This window comes from Cryptomeria japonica, chromosome 10, assembly GCF_030272615.1.
Source record: "Cryptomeria japonica chromosome 10, Sugi_1.0, whole genome shotgun sequence".
NCBI lineage: Eukaryota > Viridiplantae > Streptophyta > Pinopsida > Cupressales > Cupressaceae > Cryptomeria > Cryptomeria japonica.
The window spans coordinates 422,612,091-422,633,582 of NC_081414.1; the positions used below are offsets into that span (position 1 = coordinate 422,612,091).

Sequence of the window (21,492 nt, forward strand, 5' to 3'; positions counted from 1 at the left end):
TCTCTAAAACATTCATTGAATTCTTGTTGCTTTCAATAAGCTGACTTCTTCACATTCAGATGCTGCACTGATTAATTAAAAGAATACAAATTTAATATCCACTATCATATGACTCCTGGTGCCCAGCACACAGATTGAGTATTTGACATTTTAGAAAATTCAACATTCAATATGATAACCTAGACAAAGCATCCTAGCAAATCAAACGCAGGACACAGTGATGTTTTATCAACTTTCCTGTGGTGCTCAGCGACATTTTACCTCTCCGTACACCACAAACCATGTGATGTTCCGGTATACACGATCACATTGCAAGGCACAACACATGGATTAGACACCTTTTTCTAATTTGCCAGCTTCCCATCTAAAAAGGAAAATTAAAACTCTTAATTAAATATTTGATATGGGTATTTTATGGGGACTTTATTATTGCCGTGGACCAAAACGTTTAAGCAGTTAAAGTTACGTCACTGACATTCAGATTCATATTTGTCATACCCACAAGTCAAGATGAAATTTGTATATTAACCAGCTTCCAACCTATTTTTAAGTTAGTGTTAACCAAATTTTAAATCAAAAAGATGGTTTATCCAACCAAGTTATTAATTTGACTAATCGGACCATCCATAGAACGAAAACAAGGATATCCGAATCAGCAAGGTGGAAAGACATCAAACTTATTTAACAAAAAAAACTATTTAATAAGAAAGATGTCAAACACGAGTAACCCAAAAACAAAAAGCTCGAAGCATGCCAATCATCACCTGCAAACAGGACCGTGCAAGGGCCTGCAAGCATGTGTATGGAAAAGTTAGGCTGAAGGAACATATAACAAAATGTTATTGTTTGTCCGATAAGCCAAAGGAACATAAGACAAACTACCATTGTTTCGCTTTTTTTTTTTTTAACTTGTTAGCAGATGTATCAGCCTACTTCCAAGTTAAAAGAAATGGAAGTAGCATATCCAGTTCAACTTAGTATATTGATGTACTCTAAAGAAGCAAGAAAGCACCTTGAGCAATGTTTAATAGACTTTTAAATGCCTAAACATATGATGCGAGCTTCATTGATAAATACATATTTAAGCACATCAAATGCTTATGAAAAGTTCATAGGCTGTAGAAGCTTCACGTGTCATTCAAGGAAAAAATAGATGCACATGAATCTGTAGTTCATAATTATTGATTTGACTCGAATAAGTTAAATTGTACAAATAGCTATTGCAAAGCTTGCCACAATTGCAAACAGTCAAAGCAATGACAGAGAAAACCCTGAACTGCCACAATGCAGAGACTAATGTTTACTTCCATAGCTTCACACACTTGTCATGACTTGCAGAAGCAACCATGCCTGTTGCAGGTGAAACTGCCAGAGCCGCAATGAGGCCATCATGGGCTGGTATAGTCATACTCTTGTTCTCAGCCATATTCCAGAGCTCCAAGGACTACAGGACAAAGCAATATAATCAACAAAATACCACAGCCCAGACAAGAAATATAATTCATGATAATAAAATGTCAAACCCATTATAATTGTTGCACTTGGATTGCACAATGCTGGAAAGAACGAATGAAAGGAAGACCACAAATTACTAAAGGAGATCAACGAGACTCAAAGTACATTTAGAAGTAGCTAATTGCAAACAAAAAATTAATAAATTTGAAACTAAATTTAGATCCCTAATTAATAGAAAATATTGACAGCATATATAAATTCGTTGATATATTATATAACCTGATAGCAGCCAATGACCAAGAGCGATTGATAACTAGGATGAAATACACACGAATGGAACTTGTTTCCACTACAAATCAGCTCATGTACGCATTCTCCATCACTTCCAGAACCGAAGGCCCATACCCTTACTGAATCCTCACTAACAGAAGCCAAAAAGTTTCCATTTTGGTCCCAGCAAAGAGAATGCACAGGTTTTGTGTGTCTCTGCACATCAAAGACATCTTTTTTAACCATATGCCTTCAAAGTAGCCTGACATTGCGTATTATCAACTAGATGTTACCATTAATAAGAGCTCACAGCAATATAGCGCCTAGAAAAACATGCATTTGTTTATTAACACTTGACTTCTATAATAAAACATGCATTTATGCAGCAGTACATCAATCGACAGAAAAGATCCTACTGAATGGTTTCTCAACTAACAAGACAAACACATGTATGATCTGGATCATACAAAAAGGGTGCTAATATGTTATGTGAAAGCTGTTCAATGCTATAGAAATTGTGCATGCTGCTGTACCATACAAGTAGCAACTACAAATGCACAATACCCATTTTCAAGGTTTCATTAAAACAATGGGAAATTGTAGAACCAAAAACATAAAATAAGACAAAATTAAAGGTACAACAATTGTGGAGTCCTAAATGCAGCAGGAACCACACAGTTCTATTCTACACTACTTCTTAGCACATCCCCTATCTGCAATACTTCAAAGGTAAAAGAAGCGTCATGTTAAGAATGAAATACAACAGTGGCAAATTAGACAATATACAAACCTGTAGAGAATGCACACAAACTTCACTCTCAACATCAAATATTGAAACAACATTTTCGGCAGCTGCTGCAAGAAACCTGCCAATCCGAGGTTGAAATCGCATTTGACTCATACCACCCTTCAAAATCCCAGATTTCATAGACGAAGACACAGCACAGTTAGCAAACATCCCAACTCTGAAGATCATGGTAAATGACAGAAAATGTCAACTAGCATTGTTGCTAGAAATACATTCAAGAATAAGTTACCTTAAATATTCTTGTGCAAATGCCCTGGGTAACATTCCAGTAGCGGATTTCACTGTCTCCATCACAAGAACAAATGAGATCCTCATTGTTTGGGTGGAAATCAAGTGACATAACAGATGCGGAATGACCAGTAAATGTACGCAGTGAAAAGTTTGGCTGCAAAATTCAACCAGAACATAACATTATCAAATGATAAAAATGACCTTCTGACCCTCATAATTGGACACTGCATAAACTAACAAAGAAATTGAAAGATACATAATATATACAACAATGCTTATATTCAACGATCATGATCATTCAGCAATAATCTAGCACAAGTAAATTGACCTGTTCATTCAACCAAAATGCCTATTCCAAGTCCATTAGCTCATGCATTCATATCTAAACAGATTCTTGTGGCACACAATCAAGATTGAGAGATTTAATAGTGCTGATAACCTGAGGTGAACTCTAAAGATAAATCAGTTACTTTTTTCTTGAGAGAAATATAACTAATGTTTGCTGCTCTTAAAATCATCACAGCAAGATAATTCTATTAAGAATGGTAATTAAGCTTAGCTAGTAAGATAAGGCATTTGTCTTACTAACATTGTCAGCATCCCAAACCCTAACTGTTCTATCAAAGGATGATGTAGCCAGGCGGGTTGAATTAGGACTGAACCGCACATCAGTGATCAGAAAGTGATGCTCTTCTAGAGAACTTTTAAGTTTCAACGTGTCCATGTTCCACAACACTGCCTACATTTCCAGAAAAGTCCAAAATATTATGTATTTACTCACGACTCTAGATTATGCATGTCAAAAAAAAAGAGAATAAATATCACAGTTTCATGTCTAGATTCAGATTACCTTCTTCTCATGTCCAGCGCTGGCTAGCAACTTTCCATCGGAAGAGAAATGGCAGCAAACAACTTTACTGGTGCTGGCTCGAAGACAACTAACCTCAGTAAATGAAAATCCTGCAAGTGAAAAACATGTTAAAACATAAAATTAATTGATTCTAAATTTAATTTATATATTAGTTCAAACAACACCATAAAAATTTCAACTACGACAAAGGAGCATCTCTCAGCTTATCTCATAGAACTGTGAGAGATGAATTTGAATTTATGATGCACACTTCCTCTATTATCTTACCTTGGTTTTTATCCATACAACGTCCAACTGTATCCCTTGGATCTGTATCATCATGAGATAAAAACGACTCCACATTATCATCCAGAGACCCATCCTCCACAAACCGATCTATATCAGCCTGCAATTTAATATATATTTATAATACCTTATTAAAAATAGAATGCTAATAGCTGGAAATTGATTTCTGGAATAAACTGAGAAACACATTTGGAGAAATATGACAACAGTCCACATTAACATTAATGATCAAACATCAAGATGCATGATCTATAAACTTGCCATAAGTAAATCCAATCATGCATCATTTAAGTTGCCTGGGAAAATTGGGCCAACTTTTTGTTTCAGCATTATGCTAAAAGCATCCGAACAATCAATTGGAATGGCAAAGAATTTTGTAAATAATGAAGATCAAAGAAATTTAACTACCAGTGGATTGGATGGTGAGGCAAGGGTCCCTGTGCCATCAGCTCCATACATTATTAATGGCTTTGATGAGCTGCCACTGTGCTGCAATGCACCACCCATGGACATCACATCACCAGGGGTATGAGTTGATGGTGTTGAGGGTGCAGAACTTGGGGAGGGACCAGTAGTATTTGCAGTTCCTGAGCTATTAGCTGGACCAGAAGATGACCCAGGCTGCTTTCGTTTTCTTCCATTCTGACCTTTAGAGCCAGCCTTTCACAATTGCAAAAAATAAGAAATAAGATTTCTCAACCAAACTCTATTAAAGACTCACTTGAAGGTTTCCAGCTCAGGTGCATGGGCTTTACATTTTCTCTAAGAACAACTTGTTCTGTTTCATAGGTCCTATAGCTGTGTCAATATTTACAGTTACACAGGAAATCAAGAAACAAGGATATCATTTTTAATCGAAAAACCTTTCTAAAACACAATATACTGTGCTTTAAAGTATGAAATTGCTCAAATGTGAGACAACATTTAACCATTTTATTTATCTGCATCCATAATATTCATTGCAAGAGATAGGACCACCAGAGTTGCAACAACTACCTGATCATTTCCACGAAGTGAATTGGACATACTCCCATCAACCGTTACAGCAGCGACTCCAATTTTGTCCTGCTGCTGTTGTTGATGGTTAGCAACTTGGGATTGCTGACTTGACAAGGCTTGCTGTTGAAGTTGTTGCTGTTGGTTATTGTTTTGTTGTGGTTGCTGCTGCTGCTGCTGCAGTTGCTGTTGCTGTTGCTGCTGCTGTTGCTGTTGCTGCTGGATTTGGGCTATCTTAATCTGTGAGAAAATAATGTCAAGGCTTTAGAAGACACACAAACAGCTATCATAAACAACATTCTACTTAAAAGCACACTACTACAAAGATCAAGGTATACCAAAAGTGATACAATAAAGGAAACCTGCAATCTTAAATCTTCTATTTATCCTGAACACTAAGGTAAGAAAACAGATTACGCATCTGCAATATGGAAGTCTATCCTCTTAAAACTCAACTGTAAACAGTTGTACTCTGTTAAAAAAGGTTGGACAAAAATTAAATAGCAACTGTAGTACACTTAACATCCCATTACTTACTATTATGATCTTAATGAGACCATGTTTCTTAAACAAAGAGTTCTAGAACACTTTGGGCTCCTGACACATTTGAATTAGAGATGTCAAGGTAATAGCAGTTTCCCTCTTTCAAAAGACTTTCTCAACCAATGATATGGAAATTTGTGAAACAATTTGGATTGGTACTAGGGTTTGGGTTTAACCAATGTTGGAGATTAATAAAAAAAGGTACCCCTCACTTTAGGTGTATCAAATTTATTGTACATTGATATTTAACATTTTACTTAATAAGCATAGGAGCTAATTCAATAACACCTAACAGAGTAAACTAAAACATCAATTCAAAAACCTCTACAGAGTTTTCCCTGAAAGCCTATTTTCATAATTAATTATATAGTTTAGCATACTGTATATTTATTTAGAATTTGGCTTGGTATACCTGGAGTTAAGGGGATTCATACAAAGAGGTAAGAGTTAGGTAATTACCATCACACTGCAGGCTAGTCAGAAAGTTAGACCATGACCGGTAATATATAAATCCAAGATAGCTAAGAAACAATCCTTCAAAAGTACTGCAGGTCCATCATACAAGCAAAGGATACAAAGCTTCATCACTAACTCACCTTAAATCCTCCTGAAATCATCAGTCATGCACACACCATCTTCTCTCTCATTGGTAATTTGAATTTCTTCTCTTAAACCCATGTACTTGTTCAAGAACAAAACAAAAATCATCAACCACCCAAATCCCATGATAATGAATCATCAAATATGCAGATCAAAAAACCTATAAATGGCTGACTGTTTTTATAATATGTTGTCCTGTTCAGAACATATGACGATAAAGGTAAAGTAAAAGCCTTCTAGGTCAGTGTCAAATGAGATACCGATTAGATAAATGAGGACCCCTCATGGAAGATCACAAGGGTATTGTTTGCCTATTACCTTATATGTTGTTAAAAGTTTGTGCAGTTTTGACCTCATGACCATGCTTAGTAGTAAACTTAAACTCAACTTGCTAATACCCCGACACCCAGAGAACATAAAGGACAGCTGTTGGACAACACTAAATAGTCTAGAGTGTTGTTGTCTTGAACAAAGAGAAGCCTAGCACACTTAAACAGAAAAACTTACAAAAAAATCAGTGTTTTATAATTTTAATTTCATATTTTCAAGACGATTTCATGACTCTCATCACTCTCACTGAACCTTTTCTTCAATCAGGTTCTTGTCAGCATCCTTAATGATAGGAAAATTAATCCCTGCAGATCTTCTCTGGGCACTTGTGTGATTGACCACCAGGCCTCCTACAATCAGAACTACAACATTCGGATTCTTTGCTATATCTTCTGAACATCTATGTTGTATCTTCCACCTGATAGTATCCTCAAATTGTTAATGCTTCCATTCCTCTCAAGCCCAACTGCATGTTTATTTACAGCATAAGAGCTTCTTAATAGGTGATTCCTGGCTATGTTGTTTATTCAAAAATCAAGGTAATTTGCAGATTAAGATTCAAAAGAGTCAAAAGACCTGATGATGAAAGGTCAAGCTGAGATTGAAGGAGACAAGGAAACTGAATCAGAAAGTGAGGGCAAAAGAGCTGACAGTGAGGCTAAAAAAGAAGATGGTGCATAAAGAAAGTAGCCAGTGATGCACAAGAATATCATAGAATAAATATTATATTAAGCTCTCAAAAACACATGTTTATTTACAATATAAGAGCTTTCTAATAGAGCCACAAGGCACTGGCGGAGTGATTCCTGGCTATGTTGTTTATTCAAAAATCAAGGTAATTTGCCGATAAAGAGCCAAAAGAGTCAAAAAATCAAATTGAAATCTTCTGAGCAGACCTGATGATGAAAGAGGAATTCAGAGTTGAGGATGAAAGGCCAAGATAAGATTGAAGGAGACAAGGAAACTGAATCAGAAAGTGAAGGCAAAAGAGCTGATAGTGAGGCTAAAAAAGAAGATGGTGCATAAAGAAAGCAGCCAGTGACGCACAATAATATCATAGAATAATATTATATTGAGCTCTCAAAGACAAAACCACAAACATATTGTAAAGTACAGAAACATTGAAGACTGTCAGAATCAAATAAGAACAAGCAAACACAACACAAGTCAAACAAAGCTATCTTCTAAGAGGAAGAAATGCAGGAAGTTGAGCATAGGATGAATCTTGAGCTTCAACTTTGTCATATTCAGGGTGTCCTACAAAAGATGCATCTTTCAATGTCGTCATTAAATCCATTGTTCTTCATGAATAATGGGGATCAATTTAATGGTGCATATCTAGATGGTTTAAATCATCATGTTTCACTATTTTATTCATTGTAAACCAAATAATAATACAATACATTGTCAAAGCTTAATTTGACAGTCTCTATCTCAAAAATGCCTTCATGTTGTTTTCAACCTTCACAAACTTGAGCTCCTAGGGGATTCATCCTCGGGATAGGAAAGATATCCATATACGGTCACTTCTTCTTCAAAGAATGTTGCCTGCATGGATATTCCTGGACAACAAAATAGTTGGTACTCCAAGATCAGTTTGTTTCTTGCATCTATAAAGACAATCTTCCATTCTTATAGTTCTTGGGTGCCCTCCTCACAAAGGTGTGATCAATAAAGCTGTCAAAAAGGGACCATTTATTGGCAACAAATTAAGACCACTTTGCCTTTCTCCCTTGCTTGCCAGCATCGATGTGGATGTATATGCTTAGTTCTTTTAGATTGTTGGTGGCACCATCATCATTTACTATTATCTCCAAAATTGTTGGTAGAAAGACAGTATAACCTAAGGATTCCCCCTGATCGATTGAGAGTTTGTTCCAACCAGTTAGAAGTTGAGATATACCAGCTTATTCCACAAGGTAATAGAATTTCTCATCTTCGTTTTCTCCGTGAACTAGAAACTATTGGAGAATCAAAAGAACATTATTTTCAAATGCCACGTCTACTATGAGATTCAAGGCAGTTATATTGTTTGAATGAAGTCTCAAGAGCCTCCCTAGCCATCTCCTTGCTTCAAAAGGTCTTGCCATATTTATAGGCAAAGAGACCTTATCTAAAAGGACTGATCTTTGCTTCATAACAAAGAGATGTATAATTTCTTATTACAAAACTATCTACAGTGATCTTGGGATGTTATGTTTGCTGGCTGCAATCAAAATAGAGTTATTCCTAGCATAATGTTCACTTCTTATACATGTTTTCTTTCACATCTCAATAATTTAGACTTATTCTACAGACAAATTTGTTTTTGATAATGTTGCAGTTTTAGTTCAGATTTATCCAGCTCATAACAGTGGACATCATTGAGACAATCTCACAAGCCTGTGAAGTTATATTGGCATATCCAAAATGGCTTATGAGGCATAACCTAACCATCCAACTACTACTCTACAGCTGAGTAAAGATGTAGCAAAAATGACCCAAACAATTCAACTACTACCATACAACATGAGTAAAGATTTAAGAAAAATGAACCAAACCATAGATTTACTACTGTACAACATGGCCAATAGACAGTCTTCATCACATCATTTCACCCACAGGGCTAAAATATCACATAGCCATCAGACTAGTTCTACAAAGGAGCCTTTGAATGCACAGCCGGACTCTCCATTTCCTAAACAAATGAATCCAAGAATAGTTGTCTATTGAACTTTCAGACTGGTAAGCAGATTCTGCACTCAAACAATTAACTGCAGAGTAACTTAAAATGAAATACTACAAACGAAACAGCAGATCTGAGTATGCTAATCTACAAACACAGACTGTTGAAAATATTAACAGCCAATACTCATATATCTAAACCCCGCTGCATCCATCTATTAAAACAGAAAAAAATTACACTGCACTAGCTCAACACTCATATGCTCTCTCTATATGTTTCAACAGTGTGCCCTAGATTTCTTGTATAGAACAAGAGAACTCTAGGATTTATAATGAAAAATACTTATCTCGGTGGAGCATGTAGGCTAGAAAAGAGAAACCTTAGCCTAAAACCCTAAAGCAGGAAAAAAAGTGTCTTTTCTAAAATAAGAACAACTGTTAACTGACATAGCTCAATCTGAAAATAATAAAAGTAAATAACATGCCTTTACAAAAAAAGACACAAGAGATCAGCACTTAGCTAAAGAAAGGAAAAGCTTTACAAAAACTGAGCATGCACTTAAGAAGGAGAACAACTGCCAAGCAACAGATACAGAAAACTAGCAAGACAAGATACTATTTAGGACCCTACCAGGATGTTAAAGAGAGCATATAGAGCCAAAGGATGATGACTTTGTATTAAATTATGACTTTCAGCCATACGGTGATATAAGCGAGCTGATGGACATTGGCCTAAATTGAAATATAGCCATCCTAGAGCTGAAAGCCATCCTCAGATGCCAAAAATGGATATTCTCAGATTTTATAGATCAAGGAAAATAATAATAACAGGTATGGATCCATTAATTTGTTTATTTTTAGTTTAAGATGCATTTGATAAAATGATTTGGGAAAAATTTAGTTTACATCACAACATCAGGAGGGGACTGCATGTGATTGGTGGCATCATCATGACTTGGATATTCCGGATGCTCTCCAGGATGAGATCCTTATGGAGTGTGATTTGTCTTCTCTTTTTGTCTACATAGAATTGAGAAATACAGACTAGAACATGCAAAAGTCTGTTGATAATTATAATCAGAATTTAATTATTTATCAATAGAAATTTTACAAGACTTTGCATGTGGGTTCATGGCATATTGACAGCTAGGTAAATCTTAAATGCTTGTCGATGGTCTGAGAGACAACTGAAGAAATGTGTCATCTTTGAAACCAGCTAACTTATTAGATCACATAAAAAATTAGTAGAAAGCAAGGCCCAAAGCAAGCAGAAATAGACACTTCCTAAGAACTTTCCACCCAAATAGAACATCTAATATCAATACAAATGGCTGCCTCAAGTTGGAGATAAGGTTAATAAGGCACCTAAGGAAGATGGCCATTGTTTCTCATGCAAAAAGTGAGCTCTAAACCACAGATGTTAGTTGTGGATATTGTTAATAGTAGCACCATGACTTCTAAGGAGTATGTTAGCTGTGTATATTGCTGATGAGACCAACATGACTTGCACAAAGTTAGGGAATGGGCATTGGACTGGGATTTTTTTCAATGACCTCTGATTTTGAGATGATACCTTTGGGTAATACCGATATCACACACACAATGGCTTCATGGACTCTGTTAAGTCTGCATGGAATTGACAGAGTTGTGCTTGAAATTTTTGCAAGATAAAGATGTTGAATTAGGGTTTCAGCCACTTAAACGTTCCATCATATCAGCCCATAAAATGCAAATGCAAATCAGTAAAAACAACCTATGTTATATAATCAGTTGTGACAATTTGAAGAGCTTGCATACTTCAGCTAGTTCAAAAAATAGGCATATATCCAGCCAATACAATAGATATTATTGCAGTGCCAAGTGGTTTTGATGACCTCCCTAAGAATCTTCCAATTGATAGTCATATACAGAATGCCAATGAACTGATAAAAAGCCCAATAGCCGTAATAATTACCCTTTACTAGCACTCCAGGATAAAAAGTGAAAAGGTAGAATACAAGTTATGAATCACTCCATGCAAGACATGTCATTCCAAGTCGCACCAGTAGTATCAGATACAAACAAAGGATAGTTATTTTTACATGTGCATTGATTATCATGACTTGTATAAAAAAGCTATAAATAACCAATTTCTTGTTCCTAGAGTAGACTAGTCAATTGATGAGTTGCATGCAGCTTCTCCAAAATTGACCTAAGATCTGATTATCATCAGATCCGAATGAGGCCTAAGGATACAGACAAATTGCTATTTAGACACATCATTACATTTATGAATTTTTTACCGTGCCTCTCTGTCCTACTTGCACACCACCATCTATATAAGGTATTTCATCTTCAACTCAAGAAGTTGAATAATAGCACTAAAAGAACCATGAGATTATTCTCAGTAGCATAAAGATTAACAATTTATTTACCACAAAAAACATGTTTTTTTGCTAGCACCTGAACTAATATATATCTGGCAGATGTTATCTCTAGAGATGGAGTCAATGTGGGTGAATTGAGATTACATTGGTGTGTTGATTGTTTCTATGACCTATGTGCATCAAAGACTTTAAGTTATTTCTCTATCTGCGGAATTTGAATATTTCATTTTTCATAATGTAACTGTGGACAATTCGATGATGATCCACAAGATTGGTTCAATCAAGTTGTTTTAGTTGTTACCCCTAGTCATCTTTTTGCATGCATCCTTTTGAATAAATGCTCTTTCTTCTTTACATGCATATCTGCTAATTGCTTTCTTCTAAATTTTACTACCAGCATCTTTTTCCACCTCTATCCCCTCATTCTTATATCTAAAGGCTAGGCAAAAACAATATTCAAGTTCCCGTCATTTTAAGAACTCCCTGAATAAGTTAACAAAGGAACAAATAAAAATATCATCCAAATTGAAACAATTTTGTCCAAGGGCTTGAAAAATCAGGCTTTGGTAACACAACAATCTAAAACTCCAAGAAAGGTAAGCCTTTTAATCCACAAGTTTGCAAGGTAAACAAAGTAGAGATTTTTCTTCTTTTCTAAGACTTCAGATCTGGGAAAGAAGAAAAATGCTATGCATTGATAATTATGTAACAATGATAGACACTTTAAATAGAAGAAGATGGCAGTTTTTATTGAGAACAATCAATGCTCACGTGATTGCAAAGTAACAAAAATAATATTATTAATTTGGAATACAACAGATATGCCATAAATTTGATTGATTGATATATGATGACAACCACAAGATGTTATCAACACTGCTTGGCAGTACATCATTTATTCCAGCACTAAAACTTACACCAAATTGCAGGCCTGGAGAGTTCTATAGAGCTACCAATCATCAAAAGTGCTTGTGACACTAAAAGCATGCCTGAAGCATTAGGCACAAACTGCAATATGTAATTTGCATCATATCGAGAAACAGCGAAGTGCAAAATGCCAGGAAACTGGATGAGTAACAAAACCTTTAAAAATCATTGCAAGATTTATCAAACGCTTTAACAAAGCTGACAAAACCTAAACTTCATAAGTGCATAAAGTTTCTCAATCAATAAGCTTTAACAGAGATCCACGCAAAAATCACTGGGTCTTATAAGGACTCTTCTGCCTTCTAGGGAAAAATAAATAAATTTAGAAAAACTAAGATGTTTTCTAAGATGAGTAACCAACTGAAATCTTATTCTAGATGTCATAAGAGCAGCTTATGGTTGAGCGAACATGAAAGACTTCAAAAGTCTTCACTGTAAGTGACAAAAAACTTTCTTTCCAAATAAACAACACTGCATATACCTTCAATATCATGTCAGCTTCAGGTCGTGTAGATTGCAATGGAGATCCAGCATTCTGAGTCAAATCACCAACAGCATTGGGTTGACCATCCTTGCCTGCAACAGGATTCCTACTACTCAGAAGCATCCGAAGTCTTCTGCCTTCCACATCATTTGAACCTGAAGGTGATGTCAGATTTCCTTGTGCTTGAGCTTGCATTAACAGTTGTTGTTGCTGTGGAGTCAGCATTTGAAGTTGGTGATATTGCTGCTGTGGAGAGTGAATAAATGATTTTTGAGTTTGTAGAAGACCTGGCCGAAGTTGGTCAAGACCCTGGAAATAAACACAGTTAAAAATAATTAATGTCGAAAAATTAGGAGATACAAAGAAAGTGCTAGTTAAGTGATGAATAGCATAAGAACATGAGAACTAAAGTACAGTCTACTAACCATCATATATAATACTTATTCAACTTTTCACTAACAATTTTACTTTCCCAACAAATGCAAAAAAATGTAGCATGTAAATGACCCATTAATAAAATCTCCATTACAAATTATAGTCAATGTATGCATGTGTAAAATGAAACAGATTAAATCTTCAAAGAGGTCAAAAAAATCAGCTGAAAGAAATTTGCGAAGAAGAGATGTCTAGGGTCAATGACAGAAAAAAAAAAGGATTGGCAAAACCTGACTTGCATTCACTTCTTCTGAATAACCAAGTAGAAGAGTAAACATAGGTCATTTTTCACATATATATTATTGTGGTTCTATTAAGGGGCCCCAGCCCTACTATATCAACAACAACAGCTAGATATATCAAAGAAACCACAACCTATATTGCAAATGAAAATCTTTAACCAAACAAGGTCATAGAAACCCTAAACAAAAGTTGCTACTACATACACCCAGCTATCCAGACACCATACAGTCAACAAGAGCTATATTGGCACAAACATAACTCTCCACAAATACAACAACAGAAAATTAACAAAAAGAATCAAACCACCCTTCAGACACCACTAGGAAACACCAACCAGACTACATTGGCTCACACACATAGCCACTTCCAGGAGGCACCATTTTCCAGCATTCTAATTCATTAGCATATACACCATTTCCAGAAAAAGGTGTATTTTCCTACATCAGAGCAAACATCCGTGAATCCAGCACTGCAACATGTACCTTCAGCCATTTAATTATATCTACTCTATGCACCACCTGAGTCAACAAACCATTCTCCAAAAGTAGCATCATAGAGGCATGGATTAACTCCAAGGTGCTATTATGGAAAGAAATGACCATAACACATAGCCAAGCAAAGATCCTAACAAAATTCCTCTTAAACCTTATTGTCCACCCCTAACTCATGTAATTCTTCTTGCAGCTGCGAAGTGGAAGCTTCAACCTAAACAAAGGTTGCCTAAGCTTCCTACCTGTAATCTATTGCAGCTCTCCCCCTCAAAAATATCACCACTCTACTATTTCCTCTTCATTCCCTTGACAAGGAACTCCAACAGACATTCCTTCACATTCTCACTCACTATAAACATTGATAGATTCTCCTTAAGTTCAGCTAAAATCATAGCACACAACAAAAGCATCCAGTGTCCATCAAGCCCTCCAGTACCAAAATAGCCTTTTACCAACTGCATTGGCTCCAAATCATCACAGTTGAAAATCTTCTTTAGTTAATGATCCACAGCCAGTCTTTGCCAATTGGGTCCAAGGAGGATTCACCACTCATCATCGTAACAGACAAACCAAAATAGCACAGCCACGAGACACCTACTCCCAATCATACTTCTCTCAAAGCGCCAGCTGCATCACTTGGACATTTGCAACCCAAACAAGCAAAATAAAAGAAAGCCACCACCAAGGATAATTGTCTTATGCTTCCCCATTCTCCTCCCATGATCTGCCACATACAGTCTGCTCCAAGCAATTAGAGCTTTACGCTTGCTTGTTACACCACAACTTGCCATATAACTCATCAAGGTCTTGATAAACATTAATCCAATGCTTTTCAGTTATAGAATTCAAATTATCCCAATCATTTGTCTTTACTCTCCACTGTAGAAAACTACTGAAGTAGGACCCCTTGATTTGCCATTTAATAATCCACCACCTTAGAGCAATGTGCAACCTTAAAGGAATGGTATTTCTAATACCATAAATTTACCTCACCTGGAATCACCTTCAACTGCCAAATAGGTCGAGAACCATTTTCCTACTGCATTTACCACTATTGGAGAATCACCCTCCACTTCAATTTCCCTATACCCAGCCACAAATAGCCCTTAGTACTTGCTAACAAAGTACCCATTCCACATAGTTATCAGTTTGCTCCCCGAAGAACTTAAAGCCTCCCAAGACAAAGCCTCCATCTTCATTGCAAAGCACATGACCAATTCCGGCCTTGCCTAGATTCCTTTTGGCAGCAGCATCAAAGTTCAACTTTTAACTCCCCAACCAGAGCCAGCCATCTTAATTCCTTAAAAAACTTCTTTTCACCTACTCACTCATGAATGGAAGTAAATACAGGTAGTTAGTACCACCTAATAACAATAATGAATAATTCAAAAAAAAAAAAGCAACATGTTAAAAATGCTCATCACCAAGAGAAAAACCACACCTTTATGAAATGAACAGCACAAATTGCTGAGGAAACTAGATAACATAAAACAAAAATTTGATTGCCGAAAGGATCAAGAGTGCAAAGCTTGATCAGGGCACGATTAACTGATCTTTTTGCAAAGCCTTGAGATTTTTTCCAAGGTGAACCACCCTAGATGAGAGCGGAGATGGTAAAAATTCTTTGAATGAGCATGTCTTGTGCATCGCCAATGACTATCACCGCCAAGAGGCTGGAGGAATCCTTTCAATTGGAGGTATAGCAAATATTATAGACCACTAGAGCGAAGAAGCAAAGGTTGAAGCTCAAAATCAATCACAGCAGAAAAAGTGCAGAAATAAGTGAATTACCAATGCAATCCCATATGCAACGAGTTGAAAATAATAGTCAATCTTAATGGGTTACCATTTAGAGACTTAAACCTTCCACAATCCATAGTATTAAGAGACATTAATTTCAGGAATAATTGAAGCCAAGAAGATTACTCCATGCATCCAGCACAAAGACGTTACTGTGGATCCTAAGGCTTTTCTCCGTTTCAGTACTTACACATATTTTCCCAATTCACTTAATCAACAAAAGAAAATATACAAGACAGAAAGAAAGCAATTATGATAAGGCTTGGAAAAAAAATGCATAATAGGAAATTATCAGACAGAGAGTACATACAAAACCCACAGAGAAATTTCAATATAAAATAGTCACTGGAATGTTACCTTAAAATATTAGGTTAAGCAAAACTACTTTAATAGTATTTCGTAATGGGACTTTCTTTAAATAACATTACAAGTTGATAATTGGGGTTCTTGTTATCATTATAATGGACTCGGTATGACAAGGAATACATCATTCTACCTACCATACAGATAAGTATGGAAAAAATAATTTATATGCTACAATTACAAGGTAAAATAACCAAGAACTTACACCCAGCGGCCAGCCTTTCAAAGGTAAATTGTTTCCTCCTTGATTAGAACCTGACAAAAGGAATATGGAATACAAGTTAAACCATTTCTGGTCATTTTTTAAAAACTCTGTACTTTTTAGATGGATCTACATATGAAAGACATCATACCTGGGCTTAGCAAGCTCGTTTTTGAATGACCACCTCCAGGTACTCCAAATAATGAAGCTTCTGAGGCACCAGATCTCTGACCAAGTACTGCATTCATCTCAGTTTTGATGTCCTGTGCCATTGTGTATCCTTAAATACATCAATATCCTTGCAAAAGGGCCAAATTGTACAATTATATGTAGATGTTAAAAAGATTGAACAAAAAAGCATTTACACACCTGTGGGGCCACAGGTAATTGCTGATTACGCACTTGGACCTGCTGAAGAGCAGCGGACATATTACCTGCAGTGCTATGTAAAACTTGCCTATACATGCAACATGCAAAATCACAAGAAACTAAGGCCATATAGTACACAGTGAGAAAGCAAATTTGGAAACCAAACTCTATTCCAAATAACTGATCATCAAGCAAAAGTTTCAGCTAATGAAAATCCATTAAACTACAACAAAATACTAAAATTCAATTCATTCTTTCCCGTTGTAAATACAAGAATTAGTATAAGTTTGAAATAGAAGTTTGTATCAGGAGATGTTATACCCTGAAGGCTGCCCAGGTGTGCTTGCTGCCTTTAGCATTGTTGTCTGGTTTGCATCCAATAACTGACCAACATTATCTCCAAATCTCTGTGAAAATCAAAGTCAAGCAACCATACAACTATCTGTTAATGATGATTACAAAATGAAATGATGAATATAAGAAACATTTTATGGATTTAAGGTAAAAACATTGTTATTATATAAATGCTAGTTTGTAGAGTATTCAATGGATGCTAAAACTAGTCAAGCACCTTAAGCGATCCATCATCCATCGAATCTCTCGGATGAGGTAGCTTTAGTCGTTCCTCATACATCTTTGTTGCAATGGCATTTGCTGTTCCTGGATTCTGCCGGAGGAGAGGATCGTTATTAACCAACCCATTAGCAGAGCCATTTAACAAACCTTCTCTACGTTGTTGTTGCTGCTGCTGTGCTTGCCTCTGCAACATTTGCAGTTGCTGCATCTGTAGCTGTTGATGTTGCTGCTGTTGCTGCTGCTGCTGCTGCTGCTGCTGCTGTTGCTGCTGCTGCTGAAGTTGTGGCTGCTGCTGCTGCTGCTGATGTTGTTGTTGCTGCTGCTGCTCCCGTGCCTTCAACAGCTGTGTCTGAATCAAAATAAAGCAGAGCAACCATAAAAACATGTATTTTGAATATCTATTGCAAAAACAATTCTGTCAAAACGTATGATAATAACTTCAGAAGTACAACAAGATGGTTGTCTTAAAATGTTAACTTTGTAAAAGAAATATCATAAGATGACAAAAGAACATTTAAACCATTCCAAAAGAGTTCAAAAAATAATTTGCAAGGCAAGCAACTAGGCTTTTACCCGTTTACAATATTAAGAAGTGTAAACAATTCCAAAAGGCTCGCAAGTCCTAGGCAAAGCAGCCACTTTAGACTTCTATATACTTGCACATTGACGTGAGATGCAACAAGAATTTCATGTCTTGTCATGATTAGAGAACAGGAGGACTCTGCCGCTGAATCGACTATTATAGTGTACTTTATCCTCATTACTCTGCATATCTATTACTACTTTGGGCATCACTAAGGGCATGATCCGATAGTTAAGTGGCATGGTTCAGTGGCATTGTTGTTGTCACCAAGGTTCAAACACCCACTAGCCTGTGAGCTTGCAGGCTTTGTACCCCTGCTGGGCCTCTGAGGTCACAAGTTTGGACCATTCGTGTTAATGCTAGTGATGAGGTCAAAAACTCTTGAGGTACCAAGCAAATGAAAACTATTTTGAGCATCAAATGCTATTTACTGTAGGCAAGTTCACCGGTCCACAGTAAAAAGGCGTCCTGGCATTGCATGAGATATCGTGTGGTAGAAGACCTTCCCCTAGGGCTAGACGCCTAATTTGGCATGGAAACCAGCTAATCCAACGTATATAAAGACAAGAGCAAAGCGTTATTTGAAGACTGGTTTTTTTTTAGTGGTCAATGAATGGTTACGACCTGATTGATGAAGAATGGTTAAGGATATCGAATAGGTGTCAAATTTCTTGGGGAGTCCCGGGTACAACCTCAACCTATGACCAACAATGTGTAAACCATCTGTGTCTAGCACTGAACCATTGTGATTTACCCCAAACGTTTACCTGGACGAGAAAAGGAACGTGGTCGGAAGGAAGAAAAGAGTGAGAGGAGAGAGAGAGGAGACCTCAATGTAGGAAGCAGCAACTTCGGAGTGCTTCTCGTTGGTCCTCGCAATAAAGATGTCCCAAAATACAGACCACCACTCAAACAAGAACCCCCCGGGGGCGTCTATCGCTGCAGGGTGTACATCACCATCGTCAAACAAACAAACAAAAGGAGAAGGAAAGAGGATAAGATAACAGAGAAAGAGAAGAGCTTACCGACTGGCTCGGAAGAGACCTTCCCCTCGGCCTGAAATGCCTTGGCCGAGGCTTGCAAATTCCTCTTCACCAGATAATCATAAATGTACACGTCCAGCCTACAATCGCCCAAACCCCATTAACTCAGCTCAGCATAATCCTAAGGAAAAATACAGAGAAAAAGGCACTAGTTTTGCATCTTGTTCCTTACATTTTATCCGCCTCCCAGTTGTTGTTCTGCGACATAGCGGTGGAAATGGTGATCCACGGCAGAACAGAAGCGCACTGGTTCTCCGGGTCCCTCACCTCATTCCTCGCATATCATCTGCATCTCGCCATTAATCGTTGAGCAGACACGCCAAACGAATTGAGATCTACGTGGATGCAGAGCAGCTCAAGGCGTGGGCAAAATGCTTCTTCTGTCTCTCACCTCGGATTCCACGCAATTCAAAATTAGATTAGATGAAGAATTGAAGATCGTTGACGCCAGCGAATGGGGAAATCCAAAGCTAAATCCCATCCTTCCTCTCTAAAGCTGCTTTCGCACGTGTTGGAGACCACGCACCTCAGCCTCGGACTCTGCCTCGGAACTTGCCCGAACCTACCCGCCCTGGGACTTTCATTCAGAGAATCGGATAACTCCTGTGCTGGACGGTGTAGATGAAATCCAATAGTTCTGGAATGAATCTTCACCTTACATTGCCCAGTTATCTCAGCTTTACCTCCCATTCCGCTTCCTCCTTGGGTTTTCCGATGTTACACTCATTGCAAGGGAAGCGTCCAATTGGTAGGATACCCATGGTTTTTTTTATTTCTTATTTTTCATTTTCAACTGAAAGGATGTTGCGGGCCTGCAAACTGCACTTCATCATTCCTAGACAAGGTTGAAAGTTGCATACCTTGCATTTTCCCATGTGTTTTGGACTACAACCCTTTGCTTATGATGTATGCGGGATATTTATATATAAAGAGATTGGAAGATAGTCTGCATCTTAATTGATTTTAATTTTATATGTTTTAAAGATCTAAATAGGAGATAGTCTCCATCTTAATCGATTTTAATTTTATATGTTTAAAGATCTAAATAGGAGTTTTAATTAGTCTATGAGGTAGATTTCAGACAAGTAAGTCATTGAAAGATATAAATAGTATTTTTAAGTTCGAATATATGGCTTTGATCGATGCATAAGACCAGCTCATGTTGTTGAAGGTTATAGAGGATCTCGTAGAGGAAGACTTGGCTAGTACCAATTCTTTCGTTTTTGAAAAAAATATGATCTATAATTTACCCCTTTATTATTTGGAGTCAATTTTACTAGTGTAGATTTGATATTTGAAATTTCAAGTTTCAAAATTAGTTATAGGTTTAAAGCCAACCTCTTTCCAAATGTTTATTGTTTATCAACTTAAGCATGAAATGTTCAAATTTGTGAATTAGAGTGTTGTATAAATAAACAAACCCTAATTAGTTATGATCACCTAAGAAAGCATAAGAAGAGTTATGTTATACATGACATCAATTGAGAAAGCATAAAATCAGCATACTTTGTGTCTTATGTATACTGCATGATATATTGGCATGTCTTTGATCTTATTCAAACTATTGATTCAAAATCCAAAGGCTTGATATACTAAGAAGATCCTTTATTTAACAAGATCTCAAAGGTGTTGTCAACATGCCTTAATTTTAGACACGAATACTAAACAACAAAGCAAATAGACTTCAAGCAAGTAAAATTACACAACCATTTCAATAGATAGGGTACATTCCTATGGGCACAAATTTAAATCAAAGTAAAATATAGTGAATTTCTAGTTTGATGGTGTCTTCTAATAGAATATTAAGTATTGAATACCAAGACACATCACAAAACAATATCTACCATGAAATATTTTGCATCGAATATAGATCCAAGTGCATTTGTTTATTTATTTTTATACATGTTTATGATTGCATTCTACTAACATAAGTCAACCTCGACTTAATAATCTAAGATTATTTAATTATTTTTGCTTACATAACTAATTTACCTTAAGTTATTTATGTAGATATGTATGATGTATTCCATTGCATAAATTGATGGACATGAGTTGTCTTACATCCCTAGGTAGTGTCATTAGGGTTTGTATTTCTTTGTTAGGGTTTTTTATCTAATGCTTTTTATTGTTCATTTACATTTAAATGAAGTTTGGATTTTTGTTCTTTAATTGGTGATTCGTCGTTAGCCTATTTCTCCATGGTCCCATGGGCTAACTTGGATGTTGAAGGGATCCAAAGGATATTTGGCCTAGGCATTTCTTGTTCCAGGGCAATCCGAGTTTATTTGATGTGGTTTTGGGGAACTTGCTTTTTTTAGTAAGACAGCTGGCCAAGGCAGTGACTCAACATTTTCAATACATTCTTGAATGGCAACATTGTCAGTGATGATAGTTGAACATCAACTGGGTAATTTACTTATAATCGGAGATATTTATTATTTAACGATAAAGTTTAAGTTATACAGTTAAATTAAAATATCTAACTTTATCGTTATTTAATAACTTTAGTGGGATCATAAATTTAAGTGTTAAAAGTATTAAATGTCCCCTTTCTTTT

At 36.4% G+C, this 21,492-nt stretch overlaps 1 protein-coding gene across 2 annotated transcripts; it reads right to left on the bottom strand.

Annotated features, from left to right (window-relative positions):
- Positions 1 to 1,154: 1,154 nt before the first annotated feature.
- LOC131034110 (transcriptional corepressor LEUNIG) lies at positions 1,155 to 19,400 on the bottom strand. 2 transcript variants are annotated; one of them, XM_057965497.2, is made up of 18 exons: positions 19,108 to 19,398; positions 18,918 to 19,015; positions 18,722 to 18,831; positions 17,305 to 17,658; positions 17,055 to 17,140; positions 16,734 to 16,821; positions 16,516 to 16,627; positions 16,368 to 16,417; positions 12,828 to 13,139; positions 4,917 to 5,156; positions 4,329 to 4,580; positions 3,903 to 4,020; positions 3,615 to 3,724; positions 3,354 to 3,503; positions 2,763 to 2,918; positions 2,516 to 2,632; positions 1,735 to 1,941; positions 1,155 to 1,444 (listed from the first exon to the last, which is right to left on the bottom strand). In XM_057965497.2, exons 1-18 carry the CDS (start codon positions 19,140 to 19,142, stop codon positions 1,301 to 1,303), a joined length of 2,739 nt encoding a protein of 912 aa, XP_057821480.1. In that variant the 5' UTR covers positions 19,143 to 19,398; the 3' UTR covers positions 1,155 to 1,300. The 2 variants fall into 2 exon arrangements, with proteins under 2 accessions (XP_057821480.1, XP_057821481.1); XM_057965498.2 differs by lacking the exon at positions 4,329 to 4,580 and having other exon boundaries at positions 19,108 to 19,400.
- Positions 19,401 to 21,492: the final 2,092 nt, after the last annotated feature.

Excerpts from the sequence above, each read along its gene's own strand:
- LOC131034110 (XM_057965497.2), bottom strand. The coding sequence starts at position 19,142 with ATGTCGCAGAACAACAACTGGGAGGCGGATAAAAT. Across the intron at positions 17,659-18,721 it reads TTGCTGCTTCCTACATTGAG|ACACAGCTGTTGAAGGCACG; the intron begins GTCTCCTCTCTC and ends ATTTTGATTCAG. Across the intron at positions 13,140-16,367 it reads TGAAAGGCTGGCCGCTGGGT|GGTCTTGACCAACTTCGGCC; the intron begins GTAAGTTCTTGG and ends GTTTATTTCCAG.